This window comes from Colletes gigas, unplaced genomic scaffold (genome assembly GCF_013123115.1).
Source record: "Colletes gigas isolate AHSC1104 unplaced genomic scaffold, ASM1312311v1 Colletes_gigas_Sc00008, whole genome shotgun sequence".
Taxonomy (NCBI): domain Eukaryota; kingdom Metazoa; phylum Arthropoda; class Insecta; order Hymenoptera; family Colletidae; genus Colletes; species Colletes gigas.
The window spans coordinates 4,456,548-4,470,941 of NW_025106637.1; the positions used below are offsets into that span (position 1 = coordinate 4,456,548).

Here is a 14,394-nt window from a genome sequence, read left to right on the forward strand (position 1 = left end):
TCTCCCTTTTAACCTCTTTAATCCTACGACATGATTACACGTTTATAAGTTATTTTCGATTGATTGAAATAAAGTAGTTTAGACCTGGAGGCAATCAAAGATCTCGCATATCGCTTCACACATTCAACGCGTTGCACGCTGAAACGATTCTTAATATTTCGTACTCCTCTTGTTTAGGTAATAAGTCTTCGGTTAAACAGACATTGAGAAATTTCGCGGGCAAATAAATGGTAGTTTGATGTTCAGCAAACCCAAAGAACCACAATATCATTGCCACATACGTGTAAGTAACAGCCCCCGACGCGTTGGCTGATTTACTGATTTTACAATCAAAAATATATGCAATAATTTAAGAAAGTCCACGTTTACTGGGCCCCATAATACGCGAACGAAACCATGAATAATTATTTGAAATTTAAGTTACCACATCGACTCAAATGCAACGATTGAAATTTGTTAAAAAAAATTCTGTTTTGCCCCCCATTCTTGGGGGTCGTGTACCCTGCTTTAAAAAATACTGTTCAAAAACAGTATCCTCCTACGGGATAGAGTGACCTTCAGTGGGGGAGGGGGCGTGTAACCATCGAACGGAGTCGCGAAATATAATGTTACATCTAGAACGACGTGGGTAACATTCACCGTAATGGCCAAATGAACACCATGCATGATTATTGCCCTGGGCGCCAAAATACCTAGGCTCGGTCTTGATTATACTCTTGGAGAAGAGGATGACCCATCCAACGCCCGTGGAACGTTAATGGCGGTGAAGAAACGAGGGGCAAAGTTAACGACTCTTATTCAACAACTATCCAAGTATTTCCCTCGTATCGTTTCGAGCTTGCAGAAATTCTGTTTGTTATCGCGTAGGGTGTTGCTTGAGAAGAGCTCCGGTACCAGGTAACGCTGGCTCTCCTTGTTCGACGGATTATTTCGCGGAGTTTTCCTTCCATTATTACCGTCGTCGCTGACGTTGTTGTTAACCCCCCGGAGGCACGGTGTGGGATGTTTAAAATTTATACACGTTACCGTGAACGCGAAACGATTATCCCCCCAACGGCGTGCGGTTGGCATCCGGGATGAAAGTACCGGCACGTATTTAGGAATTCCGATGCACGAGAATCCCACGTTGCGTCAGGGCTGGATGGAATTGCGAGAAGATGGCTCGTTCGGTGAACACCGGTCCAGTCCACTCCATCGTCCTCCCTGTTATCATCGTCCATGTCGGCGGTCGTTGCGTCAGGGCGCGCTAGAACCGCCGAGACCGCAGATTCTTTTTTTCTTTTTTTTTTTTATTTCTCCATTCGCGTACGACCTCCCGACGTGGATCTTTCGAAATGGTACACGATCATCCAGTGCTGACGAGGTCGTAACAAAGAAAGCAACCAACGGTTAGTCGATCGTACGCGGGGTGGAGGAGAGGGGGCGGAGGCACCGGTGCGTGTAGCCCCCCTGTCGGGAAATCATTATTCAATAACGATGTGCTAGCTTCCGCGACTCGTTGTTGCTCGTCTTCTTGGTTTCGCCTGGAATTTGTACCAAGGAGAAAGTTGATTGGAATTGTCCTTTGATTATTCTGATTACGGGAATGCGTCGAGGCACCGGGGGCACGAAATCACATTTCTCTTTGCAACGTGCACGTAACGCGCCTTGCGCGCATAACAGCAATTAGCCAGGCCATCATCAAGTGTAGACGAGAGTGTTTCTTAATCCATTATAGCTCAACCTTTTCTGGACAGGTATACAGTAATAATTCTCGCACGGTGTGGATACGATTTCATGCGTGGCCTCTTAAGTGAGTCGTTCATTACGAGACCGGTATGATTCTGTTTAAACAAAAAGTAAATCACGTTTGACGCGATTTCGTTTGTTCGTGTGTTGAGAAAAGGTAACGAGGATTATGAGATTTCGAGCTAGTGTGCGCGTACAATTGCCAGGCCGCGGGTCTGACGCAAAGGAAATCCATAATTGCGCAAACGCAAATATGGATTTAATACGACATTAATGGATTAGAGTAAAATACGCGATGTTATGAAATTTATGTTAAATCTCTGTCCTTAAACCAATAATTATTTGAACGTAAAGAATGAGACAAGATCGTTAATAAATGCGACGTTTATTCTGTATCCATTTGGAAATAACGATCTTTCGGTACCAATACCAATCATTTTGAAATTACGCACAGACACGGTATCGAGGATCAATATTTTCAAACGGGAACGGGTTATGTGGCAGAGGAACATCGGGTGTCCATTAACGATTGCGTCTTCTGTTTTATGTTCAAATAATTACACAGTTACGATCGATTAATTAAAAAACCAATCTTTTCCACTTTCGTACATTTTTTAATCTTAATCCGTTAGATTCACGGTTTGGAACAGCCTTTCGTGCCCTTCTTGGATCACAAAACTAACGACCCCCGCTTTGAAAAGACTAGTCGAGGGTTAAGTTCAAGGGGTTTGAAATGCTTAAACGGATGCAAATGCAACTTTCAAACCACTCCTTTATCAAGCCCTGGTCGCTTCCCTGCCTCAACCTTTGGCTCCTCTGAAGTCTGATACTCCGCGAAGAGGCAGACAGAACCAAGTGTTCCAGTTCCCGGTATAGCGTTTTCCCAGCCATAAATAACGAAACTGAAAATGCCAAAGTAACAACAACGGGCCCAACCCCTGCCGCCCCTAACTGGAGACTCGTCGAGGCAACAAAAGGAGAGAAAAAAATGTCCGGCTGTGTACAAAGGTGTCCACGGACGAGACCGCAACTTAATTCCGACAAAATATCGCGACTCCTTATTCGGCCTTTACCGCGGAGATCGGGTGTCTCTGTTTGGAAGGATGGAGCGGAACGTGGATCACTTATTACCCGCCTAGGTCTCTTCTCGTCTTCCACGATCCTTTTTTGGCGACAGCTCCCGCCGTCTCTCGACTCGGCGAGCATCAAGACCACGGCTGAGCACTTCATGAAGAACTGTTCCCCCGTTGAACCTCACCTCTGGCATAACACGAGCAGCAAGATAGATGAATGCGCGGATAGCACGCCAAAGGGCTGGGTCTTCTCAAAGCATATCGGCGCATTCGGTGACTCGATCCGTTTAGAAAGCATCCCGCTGTACATTCGAGCTAGATACATTGTCTCGGGACGGTCGTGGTATCCTATTATCGAGGCACTGGATCACGATCGCCCCGTTTTTTACGCGAGCCGCACCCCTGGATCGGCTAATTCGAATGGCTCGCAGCAAGACGTTCCTATCGATCATCGAATCACGCCAGTTTCTGTATCCTGTCCGATGTTTCACCCCGATTCTCTCCGGTTCGATTGTCTGGATCGCCTCGAGATATCCTTCACGGATCACAGACTGAATCTATTACGATCCTCGGATAAGTGTATTAGATACCTGAGCGTCGCTGGTACCAGCGGTGCCCGTCCGATCTGAATTTGACGGATTTAGTACCTGATTAAACGAGACTCGGTGTCGGGTCGTTCGGTCTTCGTGGTTTCTTCACGAGGCTGCAACTTCACGGAAACTAGAAAGCTTACTTTGAAGCATCACCTGAAAATAAAAAATTAAATTAACAACTTCGACGCTTCACTTTGTTCATGCAACAATACTACATTCTTCGATAATATTTCCTCTTGTATTATTAAGAAATTAATTTACCTTACTCCAGAAAGAGGAATCGACGAACTCTCCGTAGGGCGTGGTTCGTAATATTTGTGAACTCCGTTTCGTGCTCACGATGACAGTAGATCCACCGGGATCGTTGGAATGAGAAATCGACGTACTGGCTGCCATAAATCGATTTTAGAAATTAAAGGGTTTACATAACAGCGAAGAGTACTGCGAGATAACTCGCCGGGGGAGTGAGATGGATTACCTCATCGGCTCTGGAACTTTCTTTCACAAACGGTTATTATGAACCACATAGAAAGAAAGTATGACCGATTACGTAAGTCATTTCGCTCGCCCTTTAGGCGAAACGCGTCGAACACTAGACACGGTGTCAAAGCGATTATGTTGGAGGCTTTCAATGCAGATTACGAGCGCCAATAATGGGACTACATATCTTGCAACCTTTATTACATTATTTGTAGCTGAATCCGTGAGTGACACTTCGTTTAACAGACCCTCCGATGCGTGTTGCTTAACGGGTTGATTGTTTCGCGGGATAATCATAACTTGACCATTCAAACTTCTAAAGAAAACGTTTCGATGAAATCGGGGGTTTGTTTGTTCTTCGTGCACAATTCCTTACCGAACACTTCAAGAAAATGATGAAATGTAAAATGACATTTACCTGTTTCGTTATGAACATTCGCCGTTACCACACGTATTGTAATTAAGAGAGTAACGACTGTAGGAACACTTAATGTACTGGGAACAGAACGCGTCTCCGAATGTCTCGTCGAGAATCTCGCGAGCGTAATCATACCTCCGTTACAACAATTAATTAATTGATTCGTTCCACGGCTCCAAAGATCGAATGAAAAAAAATTGCTATTAAAATCTTGATTATTTAGATTAGTAACAGATAGAAATGTTAATAATTTCTCTTCGAGCAAGCCTTCTATCCATAGATCCATCTCTGCGAGGGAACATAAAACAGAGCAAGAAAGTTTATAAAAACGTGTACCCCATTTGTTTCCAAGTTATAGTGATCGTTGGGCTCCGCCGACGTATAGCTGTTCACGTTACATTTTCTAGTGCTCGACACGGCCACGATCAGCCTGAATACAAACCCGCAGTCGTGGTCGGAGTTTCTCAATCTTTAAAAAATCCCAGGTGTTTATCAGATTCGATCCCAGCCGGTTTCACCACTGGCAATGAACGTTGAATAAACAATTGTTTTCAAGTGGATCTGGAAATCAAAATTCAGTGGATTTAAATCCGAGCAGAGAGCACGGCTAATAGGTCCTGCACGACCTATCCATTTGTTGGGAAATCGTTCAAGAACTGTCCAACTACATCGGCTAAAATGCGATGGTGCACCGTCATGCATATAACGCTTGCAACGTAAAACATCGAGTGGAACTTCTTGCGATGGTTCGATTGACCGCTCAAGAAATTGACACACGATTTATCTGTTTATCTAGCATCAAGATAAACCTGGGTCCTGTTCGATTATCGCTAATTAATCCTGCCTGTGCGTTTGCGTCAAATTGCTGCTGGCGATTCGATTCCTCGGCGATAAACATCTGTGGAAACCAAATAGAAAAGTTAATTCTTGGAGAAAAATCTTTCTTCGTTGCTATTACTCTTCTACTGCTATTCTAAAAATTGAAACTCTCGAAAGTCTTAAGTGTCTTGAATGTATAAATTAAACTATGTAGCTACGATCTATATTACTATATTAAACATTATAAATGTTATATTAAAATTAAAATACTTAATACTATTCTAAAATGGATGCAACAAAGCCACATTTGAAATTGATATAACTAGGAGTGATAACGTTCGAGAGTCGAGAGAAACACAGTCATCCAGGATGCAATCAAGAGATTTCTAACAAACACAAAAATTTTATAAACTCCCAAGACCACGTACGATCGTTTGAAAATCATTTTCTCGGCGAAACGCGCGCGGGGGAGATCGTTGAAAAAAATCCTCGAGGCCGGGATCCTCGAGTACAATCGCCAGGAGGAAGCCGAGGGAGAGGGTCGAAGATGAGCTCTCTAGTCAAGGGACGCGACTCGAGGATCGGTGTGACGGCAGAGGGGGGGGCAATGATTGCGCAACCAGGGTGATACAGATCGGCGGGCATCTCTCGTTGGACCTGAAGGTCGGCTAATCGGGTCGACATGAAAGTGAACCATGCTCGTCTCTCGTACAAGAGCCAGCGAAGGGACGAGCGTCGATCGCTGTCGGAAAAAGTCAGGTTACGGAGTACGGGAAAGGACGGATACTCGAGCGCAAACGGACAGAAGAAAAGAGCGAAAAGCGATGGTAGGGGAGCAAGAGTATTACCCCGAACGGTATCGATAAGATATCGTTAAACGTATTAATTAGGAGGGAATTGCATCAAATTTATTTCTTTTTGTTACAATTCACCGTGTAGATAATATATTCGTATATTTAGGTTCTTGTTCCTCTATTGGAATAAATTTGGACAAGTTTTGAAAATATTATAATATGGTGGAAGCAAATAATAATTATCAAACGCAAAATTTACATTTCGAAAGAGTACTTACGCGCATGTCTGATATTTAACTTGCAAACATTATAAATTCATTAAAATAGAAGAACAATAATACTTTGGATGTAAATTAATACATTTTGAATAGTTTTATTGCGATTAATACGTTTTTATTCGACTCATCGATACCGATTATTATTACCGATATTCATCGATATAATGGAACTATCGATAACATTGCGATATTATCTCTGGCTTGAGATATTTGAGAGTACGGCGGCGAATCGGCAGAGTCTCTGTGATATCGTCTAATCGCGACGCGGGTTCCTTCTTTGTGATTATATCGGTTGTCCGACTGCACGGGGTCGTCGTCGATGGATAGACGTAGATGATGGCTGGCGGAGAGCAACGCGTGCTCCGCAACAGTTCGCGATCGTTACGCAACCAGATGCGTTGCGTATCGAACCGAGCTCGCGAGGTGCGTGTAGGTGTGCAAAACGTGTACATGCACGAGAGGGAACGCTCCAAATCGTTTGTAGCGTTACCGATCGGCACGTAACTCACCGCTTAACGATCCCTCCCGGGGTCACCGTACTGATGCTGCCAGGCAGACGCCTCAACTCGATGCCGATCGCTTCCCAATACCTATCCGTTACCTCTCGCGGCTTATTTCGCCTCGCAGGGAACTTCAGTTCCTTATTCAATTCGTGTTGTTCACTTTTACCGGGTCGATTCGGTGGCGTTACACGATCTCGCCACAGACGTTGGACAGAGGAAGAGGCAGAGGGTTCCCGTAGATACTCGCGGACCGATACGCCGCGATTAACCCTATGTAACTTATTATGCTGTCTAACGGAACAATTTCAGTTCGTTTATGGGAAAACGGAGGCCTAGTTTTAGGGTAAAAGTACCGATGTCGATGCTTTCAGGAAATAAGAGCGAAACGAAAATAACTGCTCCAGAGATACGTGTACAGGACGTTTCAGAAACACGTGTGAATGTGGGGTGTTCCAGTCCAACGATGGAGAAACCAGTTTCTGGAATTTTATAAAAGAAAAATTAAGATAATTAGGATAGGTTCCTTTCCACTATTACAAATTGCGTAAATTTTTACGTACAAGCATACATTGTAATTTTAAGGATGCAGGCTACTTACTATACATTTTCTCCTACATCAAATTCTATCTATTTTGAGTCGTTACATCGGTAGACCAAATCTGAAAAACGAAAGAAATTATTAAGTTACGTGAGTGTGATCACGGTAAAGAAAATTATCAAATTTGAAAATTGTCATTTCATTTTGATCGTCATATGCAATAATAGCACTATTTAAGAAATATTTTATTTAAACATACATAAACTATAACACGAAATATTGATAAAATATCAATTTTCGTAAGGTACCACCGTCGCAAAGGTATCGATACATTTGTATGGATATCGATAATCGATCTAGATTTTCAAAACACGACTCGAATTCTAGTAGTCGAAAGCGTTACGAGTTCTCGCGATAGAACGAATCGACTGGAATAATCGACGAGATTTTTGAACGCGATAATTGATCGATACCCGATTAATAAGATGTAAGAACATTTTAATATGTTTTTTTCTTGTTTTATTAACGATCGCTGCTTCCTTCTCGCCGATCACCGTGCGACCCTTTCTCCGTCGATCCCCGACGTCGCGGGTTCGCGAACTTCGCCGAGGGACGCTGGCACCGGGTGTTCACCGTAGCCGATGAGACTCTTCTTTCGGCTGCTGGGTGGGAGGAAGACGATCCAGAGGCACGGATCGGTATATAAGCACGGTTGCTCCGACCTGAATCTGCACAGACCAATTATTGCCATCGTTTGGCGATATATCGTCTCACTGTGCAACGAGTATCATCGGGGAGGCTCGTTCTCAGACACACCGAATTTCTTCACCGGCGAGATGAGATCGGTACGAGTAACAGTCGATTCCTCCGTTTCCGGTTCTGAGACGCGCGACAGTGACGGGCCCGCGAATCTTGCGACGGTTCTACGTATACAGTTGGTGAAACAAACGTAGCAATCTGCTTAAGGCAGTTTCGTGTGGTCTTTTAACCGATATGCATGTACGTCTGTCTGGGAAAAATTCTTATCTAGATAATAGTTTCGAACAACGAATACGAGACAAACTTGTATAAGTTACATGTCGGAGAAAAATTACAATTTTCATTCAGCAACGAAATACTTCACAATGATCTAGAAACCTTTATAACCATCTAGCTTTGCAATTTTTAAACAAAACACCGACCCAGATTTCTATTTTTGCTAAAGCAAACCTGCAACTAAATATGAGTTGGTCTTTTTCCCTGTTTGTTATTTGAATAAAATTTTGAAACGAGTACGATTTTATTCGAACAACAAGCTTCGTATTTTACAATTTAGATTATAGTTTTTGCTCGACAAATAACGTATCAGGTGCTCGTCTAATATTCGTTATTCGAAATTTCGTGTCTACGTAAGAATTGTAACTGTAAAGTGAAAACTGCCGAATAGGTTTTTTCTGTGAGATGTCTGTCGATTATAGTTTGCTCGTTATTAGAATTGTTAATAAGTGTAATTGTGTAATTGTTAATCGTTAAATAAGTGTTAGTAGAACTGTCTAATGTACAGCAGAGACGAACAAAATCTTGAAACACATTTCATTTTAGAGTTGAAATTTTTATTTCTCTCCAACACTTGTTTTTCATTCGTTATTAGAAATTGTTATCCAGGTAAAAAATTTGGTTCGTCTCTGGTGTATAATCGACACTTGAAAAGACACCTTGTGGCACCGTTGGGATACAGGAGGTAGTTTACAAGGTAGAACCTCAATTATTGAAGGAAAATGAGTCTGATGATTCCTGCAATGATCGAGGTCCGTGCAATAATCAAATCGATTCGATACTAAGGGGTTCCACTTATACAGTAGCTATCCACTGCTTCTAGTCGCTACCAGTTACTTCCCTCGCTAACGTCATTCGTTCCAAAGCGATTACGCTTTCCACTTCGCATTGCAATAATCAAGGTTCCATCCTATTAATTCTTCGAACAGATATTTTGGTCGAGAATCAAGATTTCGAACAACGAATGAAAAATTAAATTAGTATATTGTCCAGTTCGACAACGTGCAAAATTTAAGTCGATATCAAACATGGAGGATATGGTAAATTTCTTTTGTTTGCGAGAACAGTTCAGAAAAGTTAGAAATGTTATATCAACTCTATCCATTACTCGTAAAATAGAGATAAAAGATTTCAATCGTAGAACAAAATATTTCGAATTAACGCCATAAATTAATTAATATCGATCCTACGTCTATTTATTCATTGCTCTGAATAAACAGCGTATTCTATTCGTGATCTATTTGTACCAAAGAAATTAAAACGATAGAGACGTGAAGAAACATATAATGCAATGGGAATGAATATTTATTCGTTCCTTTATAGGAAACTAAATTTTCAAAAATCCAGTCGACTATATATTTCACAAGTTTTATTAGAAATTACGAACGGATCGTTTTGACTGCTTTGGTAACTCTAGTGTTAACCCTTGAGTGGATTATTGGGGCTGCTGAGGCCCTCCGTAAGTTTAAACTAATAATTATTTAGTGTATGTTAATGTAATCCTCCGTTGGTTCATTATTTTTTAAATGTTTCGAGGGAAAGTTGATTTCCATTTAAGCAATTTGGTAGAAATCAACATTAAGCAATGCAGTTGAGTCCACTTAAGGGTTGAATACGTCCCTTGACTGATAGAATCGCCATTTTTACAGCTCGCTGTGGTATTGCTGGCCGTTGCTGGCACGTGTTACGCTGCCCGACTGGAGAACACGTATCTTCCACCGGGTAACGCGGGCACCGCAGGCGGGGCAGGATTGATTCAAGCACCGAATCGAGGCGGGGGCGGTCCAGGAGGTCGAGGAGGTCCTGGAGGGCCAGGAGGCCACGGTGGTCCTGGCGCTCCTGGTAGACCAGGTGGATCTGGTGGACCGGGTGGATACGGCGGGGGTGGTGGAGGAGGATTCGGACCTGGAGGCGGTGGTGGCGGCGGATTCGGACCTGGAGGCGGTGGTGGCGGCGGATTCGGACCTGGGGGTGGTGGTGGTGGTGGATACGGTGGACGTAAGTATTGATTTTATTTCTACCTTAAAATTTTGTTTCACCTTCGAGAAATGGCCTATCAAACTGGAACATTCCGTTTATCGGCTACTGCAGTTTTAGGGTATTCACAGTGAGCTGTGTAACAAGTTCCCTAATAAAAATATACCACTAATTTTGTATAAAACACTCGATCAATGACGTCCAGGGTGTTCGAAGAAAGGAATAAGATCCTAGGAAAAATGAGTTGAAAAATTAGTATTCTCAGAATTGTAAACAATTTTCTGTTTACGACAGAATCGATTACCTCACTAGGTTTCCTGTTGAAGATTTTCCACGTCTGTTCGGTTATACTTAAAAAAAAAAATCGAGATTTAAGTCGAAAATCCAATCGTCCAATCGTAAATATTTTACGTTCACTGAGCTTCCCAGATATTGCAATTTTCATTGCGCAATATCTCGCTGTGTTCAACAAAGTTTCCCATTACAAATTGCTGTAGCCGGGAGCGCGAAAATGCAAACTGAATTGCCGCTCATAATACTATAATAACGCAATAAATATCCCATACGAGCGTTTAACGTCGCACGCGACGTTATTAAAACGTCGATTGGACATCGACTGATTCGTCTTTGGTCATCGTCGTCGCTCTTCGAGTGCTATCTGCACGCGATATCGTTCTCCATCCAGTGAAAGGTGACAACCGTGAGTCCGCATTTTCTTCCGAGAAGAAATCGCGAAATTGCTATGGATGTAAGGTTACGCCTCCAAGCCATGGGCTGCTTGCAAACTTTCCACCCGCAAAATTTTGTCGCATCCTTGCCAGAAATTGCGAAGAGAACTTTTTTCTTCTCACACATATTAATTACGTAATCCGCCTTACTGCAACAAATGTAACCGTTCATTAATGTAACACGTGAATGAGTCGGGTTCAGTGACGCAACTCTATGATGGAACTGAAGCGTACGCCTTTCGTGAGGACGCGTTTCCCATAAGTTCGCTGAAGAAACAGACAGTCTGAAACATTCCGGGGGCATCAGTAAACAGTCAGTGAGAGACTTCGCTCGCATTTCGCTAATTAAGCAGCGAAACCGTCATTATTTTTACCTACGAAGACAACAAATATTCGCCACGATAAGTTACAATATAAAAATTCATCTATACTATTCACTGGATCATTCCACGTGTAATAATATTCCATCCGGTGTTACGATCCAAGAGAAGATTTAATTACGTGTTTATATTTTCCCAGGATATCATTCTTCTAACATTTATTACGAATTGCAGCGCACGTAGGCATCGACAGGTTCAGCGTTCATCACAATAACGTCTCTCGTGAAAGAGTACTCGACGAGAAACATTGATTGCGATTATGACATTTATTATTTTGCATTGCGACACATACGATTCTGTATTAAGTCTCAAAGCCCACGTACGTTGGAATGGACACGACGAGATTGATGTAGTTAGACCGATAGGCGGACGTACGAAATCTCATTTCCAACGGAGCCCTGTAACAGTTCGAAACGATGAGAAAGTATCGGCAGGAACGACAGATAGAAATTGCTTATAGACCTAATATGTCTTGATGCAACGACCGAGAGGCGAATTAGATAATCTGTGCCACAAGTGAAATTACAGAACAAAGTAGCGGCTGTGATGTCACCGCGGCGGAGGGAAATACGCGGACAGAGGGAGAGAGAGAGAGAGATCTCGCAACGAGAGACACTTCGTCGGTTGAATTACATCAAGTATGTAAAGTATGTCGTGGAATTAGGGCCCCGGGGACGGCGAAAGAAAAGTGAAAACCGCTAACGCGAAACGCCTAATCACTTTATCCCCCTCGAGGCGCTCCTCTAATGAAGACGCGGCCGCGGACGGTTCTATCTTAAGTACGATTCGAAGTCGGTGAGAATGCTCACGGTTGCGAAAATAAGAACGCATCGGAACATCTCGTGTCGTTCCCTTTGTACGGCGTCGCGACGTGTCGAGTAATTAGACCCCCCCCCACCACCCCTCCATTCAATTACGAATTAATCTCGAGCACATTCGCGGATTTCTCCGCGGGTGTCGCAACACCGAGTCACACAGATACGCCAATCGATAAAGAGTCAATTATACGAAGCTTTGATTCCTTCATTCGACGATCGACCCGACCCGGAAATAAGAAAAATTCTGTAACTCTAGGGGAATAGAAGGCGCGTATAGATACACGTGTTACACAATTTTTTCTTTGCTATGGAAAGTCACTTTGAGGGATGACTTTGCTTTTAAAAATTTGTATCCTATTATTAGCGTTCTATAATTTCTCAAAAGTTGAACGATTAAATGGTTTGGAAACGAGCAGTGGAGATGCTCTTTTTTTTAGGTAAAATAGGCCTGCGTGTACTGTTGCGTGAATGCTCTCGTAGAAAATCAACTCTGGCTCGCGTCTCCGCGGATGATTCATAGTCGAGGTACCGCTCTGTAAAGTGTTAAGCAAACCCCGTTGTGTAACGGTTGATGAAAAACTGAGAGCGCTTTCCGCGAGTCGAACAAGGAAGCGCGACATCAGGTGCACCCGCTTGAAAATCGACGCTGAGAGGAATTTCTGTTTCAGCCGGCGGCGGCGGTGGCGGCGGGGGTGGACCAAGAGGAGGACCGGGCGGCGGCCAGGAGATACCCATCGTTTCGTTTAACAACGAAAACGGCGGCGACGGCAACTACCAATTCAGCTACGAAACAGGAAATGGTATTAGTGCGCAGGAAACGGGTCATCAGCAAGGTGAGATCAGGGCCACTCTGGTTTCCCAACAACGATATCCCTAGTTACTTTTCTTCGCGGTCCGTCGGTGCCATGTCTCGGTGTTATGAATTCCTATCCATCATCGCGTTCGACCTCGAATCCACCTGCCTCACAATGGAACCGGCGAACGCAATATGTCCGCAACTTCTAACAAGTGACTTCCAGCCATGTTGGAAACCGACTTGCAAATTTCTCCAAGGAATACGTCCCTTTAGGGCTTGACCATTATCCAAATTTTAGTCGTTACAACGCGTTGAACTGCTACGCCTTTCCATTCGTAGCCTGAAAAATAGAAATATTTGATAACTCGATGGTGTAGGGTGAGAGACACAATTTTGTAAAACTTAAAAAAAAAATCAAACATAAAAGAATTAATTACTTAAATTTTCATGTCGCTAGGTGTCCTCGACATTCGTTCAATTTGCAGCCTGGAAAAATAGAAATATTTGTTAATTTTTTAAAAATTTGGGAAAACGATATGAAGGGATAAAACGTAACTTGAACGCGATCCCCCAAAACTGTGACCAAATTTCGAATTCTCGATGGCGATCCTTGCGTTCCTGTGTTCTTATCGGTCGACTCCGTTCGCGATGAGCGATTACTCGAACAATGATCGCTCCTAACAAGGTGGAAAGCCAGAAAAATGCCCGATACAGCGAGGATTTCGCAATCCGCCCGTGCACGCTCGTTGCATCAAACATCCACGTGTTGTTCCTGGTTGCAGGCAACGGGGAAGCGGTGAGCGGATCGTACTCGTACACAGGCCCCGATGGCGTGCAATACAGCGTCACTTACACCGCGGACGAGGAAGGTTTCCATCCCCAGGGTGCTCACCTTCCAACCCCGCCTCCGATCCCGCCAGAAATTCAACGAGGCGTCGAGTTAGCGCTCGCTGCTGAGGCCAGAGGCGAGAATCAGGACACTTCCGGCGGCGGTGGTGGTAACGGTGGTGGTGGCGGCGGTGGATATCCTTCAGGGGGCGGTTACGGTAAGTTTCATCACTGTAGTTGGCTTAAAAAAAAGATTCATAGCTTTACTTTAGTGAACTTCGACTCTTCTGTCTGAATAAATGTAACAATTAAAAGATAAATGACTGTTTCTTCGTTACAAGTAGATCAGAGTTTGAGTTATAGCGTACTTCTACTTTTTCTGAGCAGGAAATGGCGGTGGAGGTGGAGGCGGCGGTGGTAGAGGAGGTGGTGGTGGCCGAGGTGGTCCCGGCGGCGGCGGCGGCGGTGGTGGCTCTTATCAAGGTCCAAATTCATATCAATCAAGTTCGAGCGGATACCATTACTGAACAACGACACCGTAAAAGTCATTGCGTGTTACACGGTCAATTTTGTTCCATTGCAATATCATATTTAGAGGCGGCCTTATG

The 14,394-nt window shown here is 43.5% G+C and overlaps 1 protein-coding gene across 1 annotated transcript; it reads left to right on the top strand.

Annotated features, from left to right (window-relative positions):
• The first annotated feature begins 8,008 nt into the window (after positions 1 to 8,008).
• On the top strand, positions 8,009 to 14,313 carry LOC122397014 (pupal cuticle protein 20-like). Its single transcript, XM_043395816.1, has 6 exons — positions 8,009 to 8,069; positions 9,909 to 10,146; positions 10,201 to 10,257; positions 12,831 to 12,995; positions 13,741 to 13,998; positions 14,174 to 14,313. The coding sequence occupies exons 1-6, from the start codon at positions 8,061 to 8,063 to the stop codon at positions 14,311 to 14,313; spliced, it is 867 nt and encodes a 288-aa protein (XP_043251751.1). The 5' UTR covers positions 8,009 to 8,060.
• The last annotated feature ends 81 nt before the right edge of the window (positions 14,314 to 14,394 follow it).

What these genes read in the sequence shown, in the direction of transcription:
- LOC122397014 (XM_043395816.1), top strand. An exon ending in TGGTGGTGGATACGGTGGAC is followed by an intron (nt 10,258 to 12,830) that starts GTAAGTATTGAT and finishes TTTCTGTTTCAG; the next exon opens with CCGGCGGCGGCGGTGGCGGC. An exon ending in GGAAACGGGTCATCAGCAAG is followed by an intron (nt 12,996 to 13,740) that starts GTGAGATCAGGG and finishes TCCTGGTTGCAG; the next exon opens with GCAACGGGGAAGCGGTGAGC.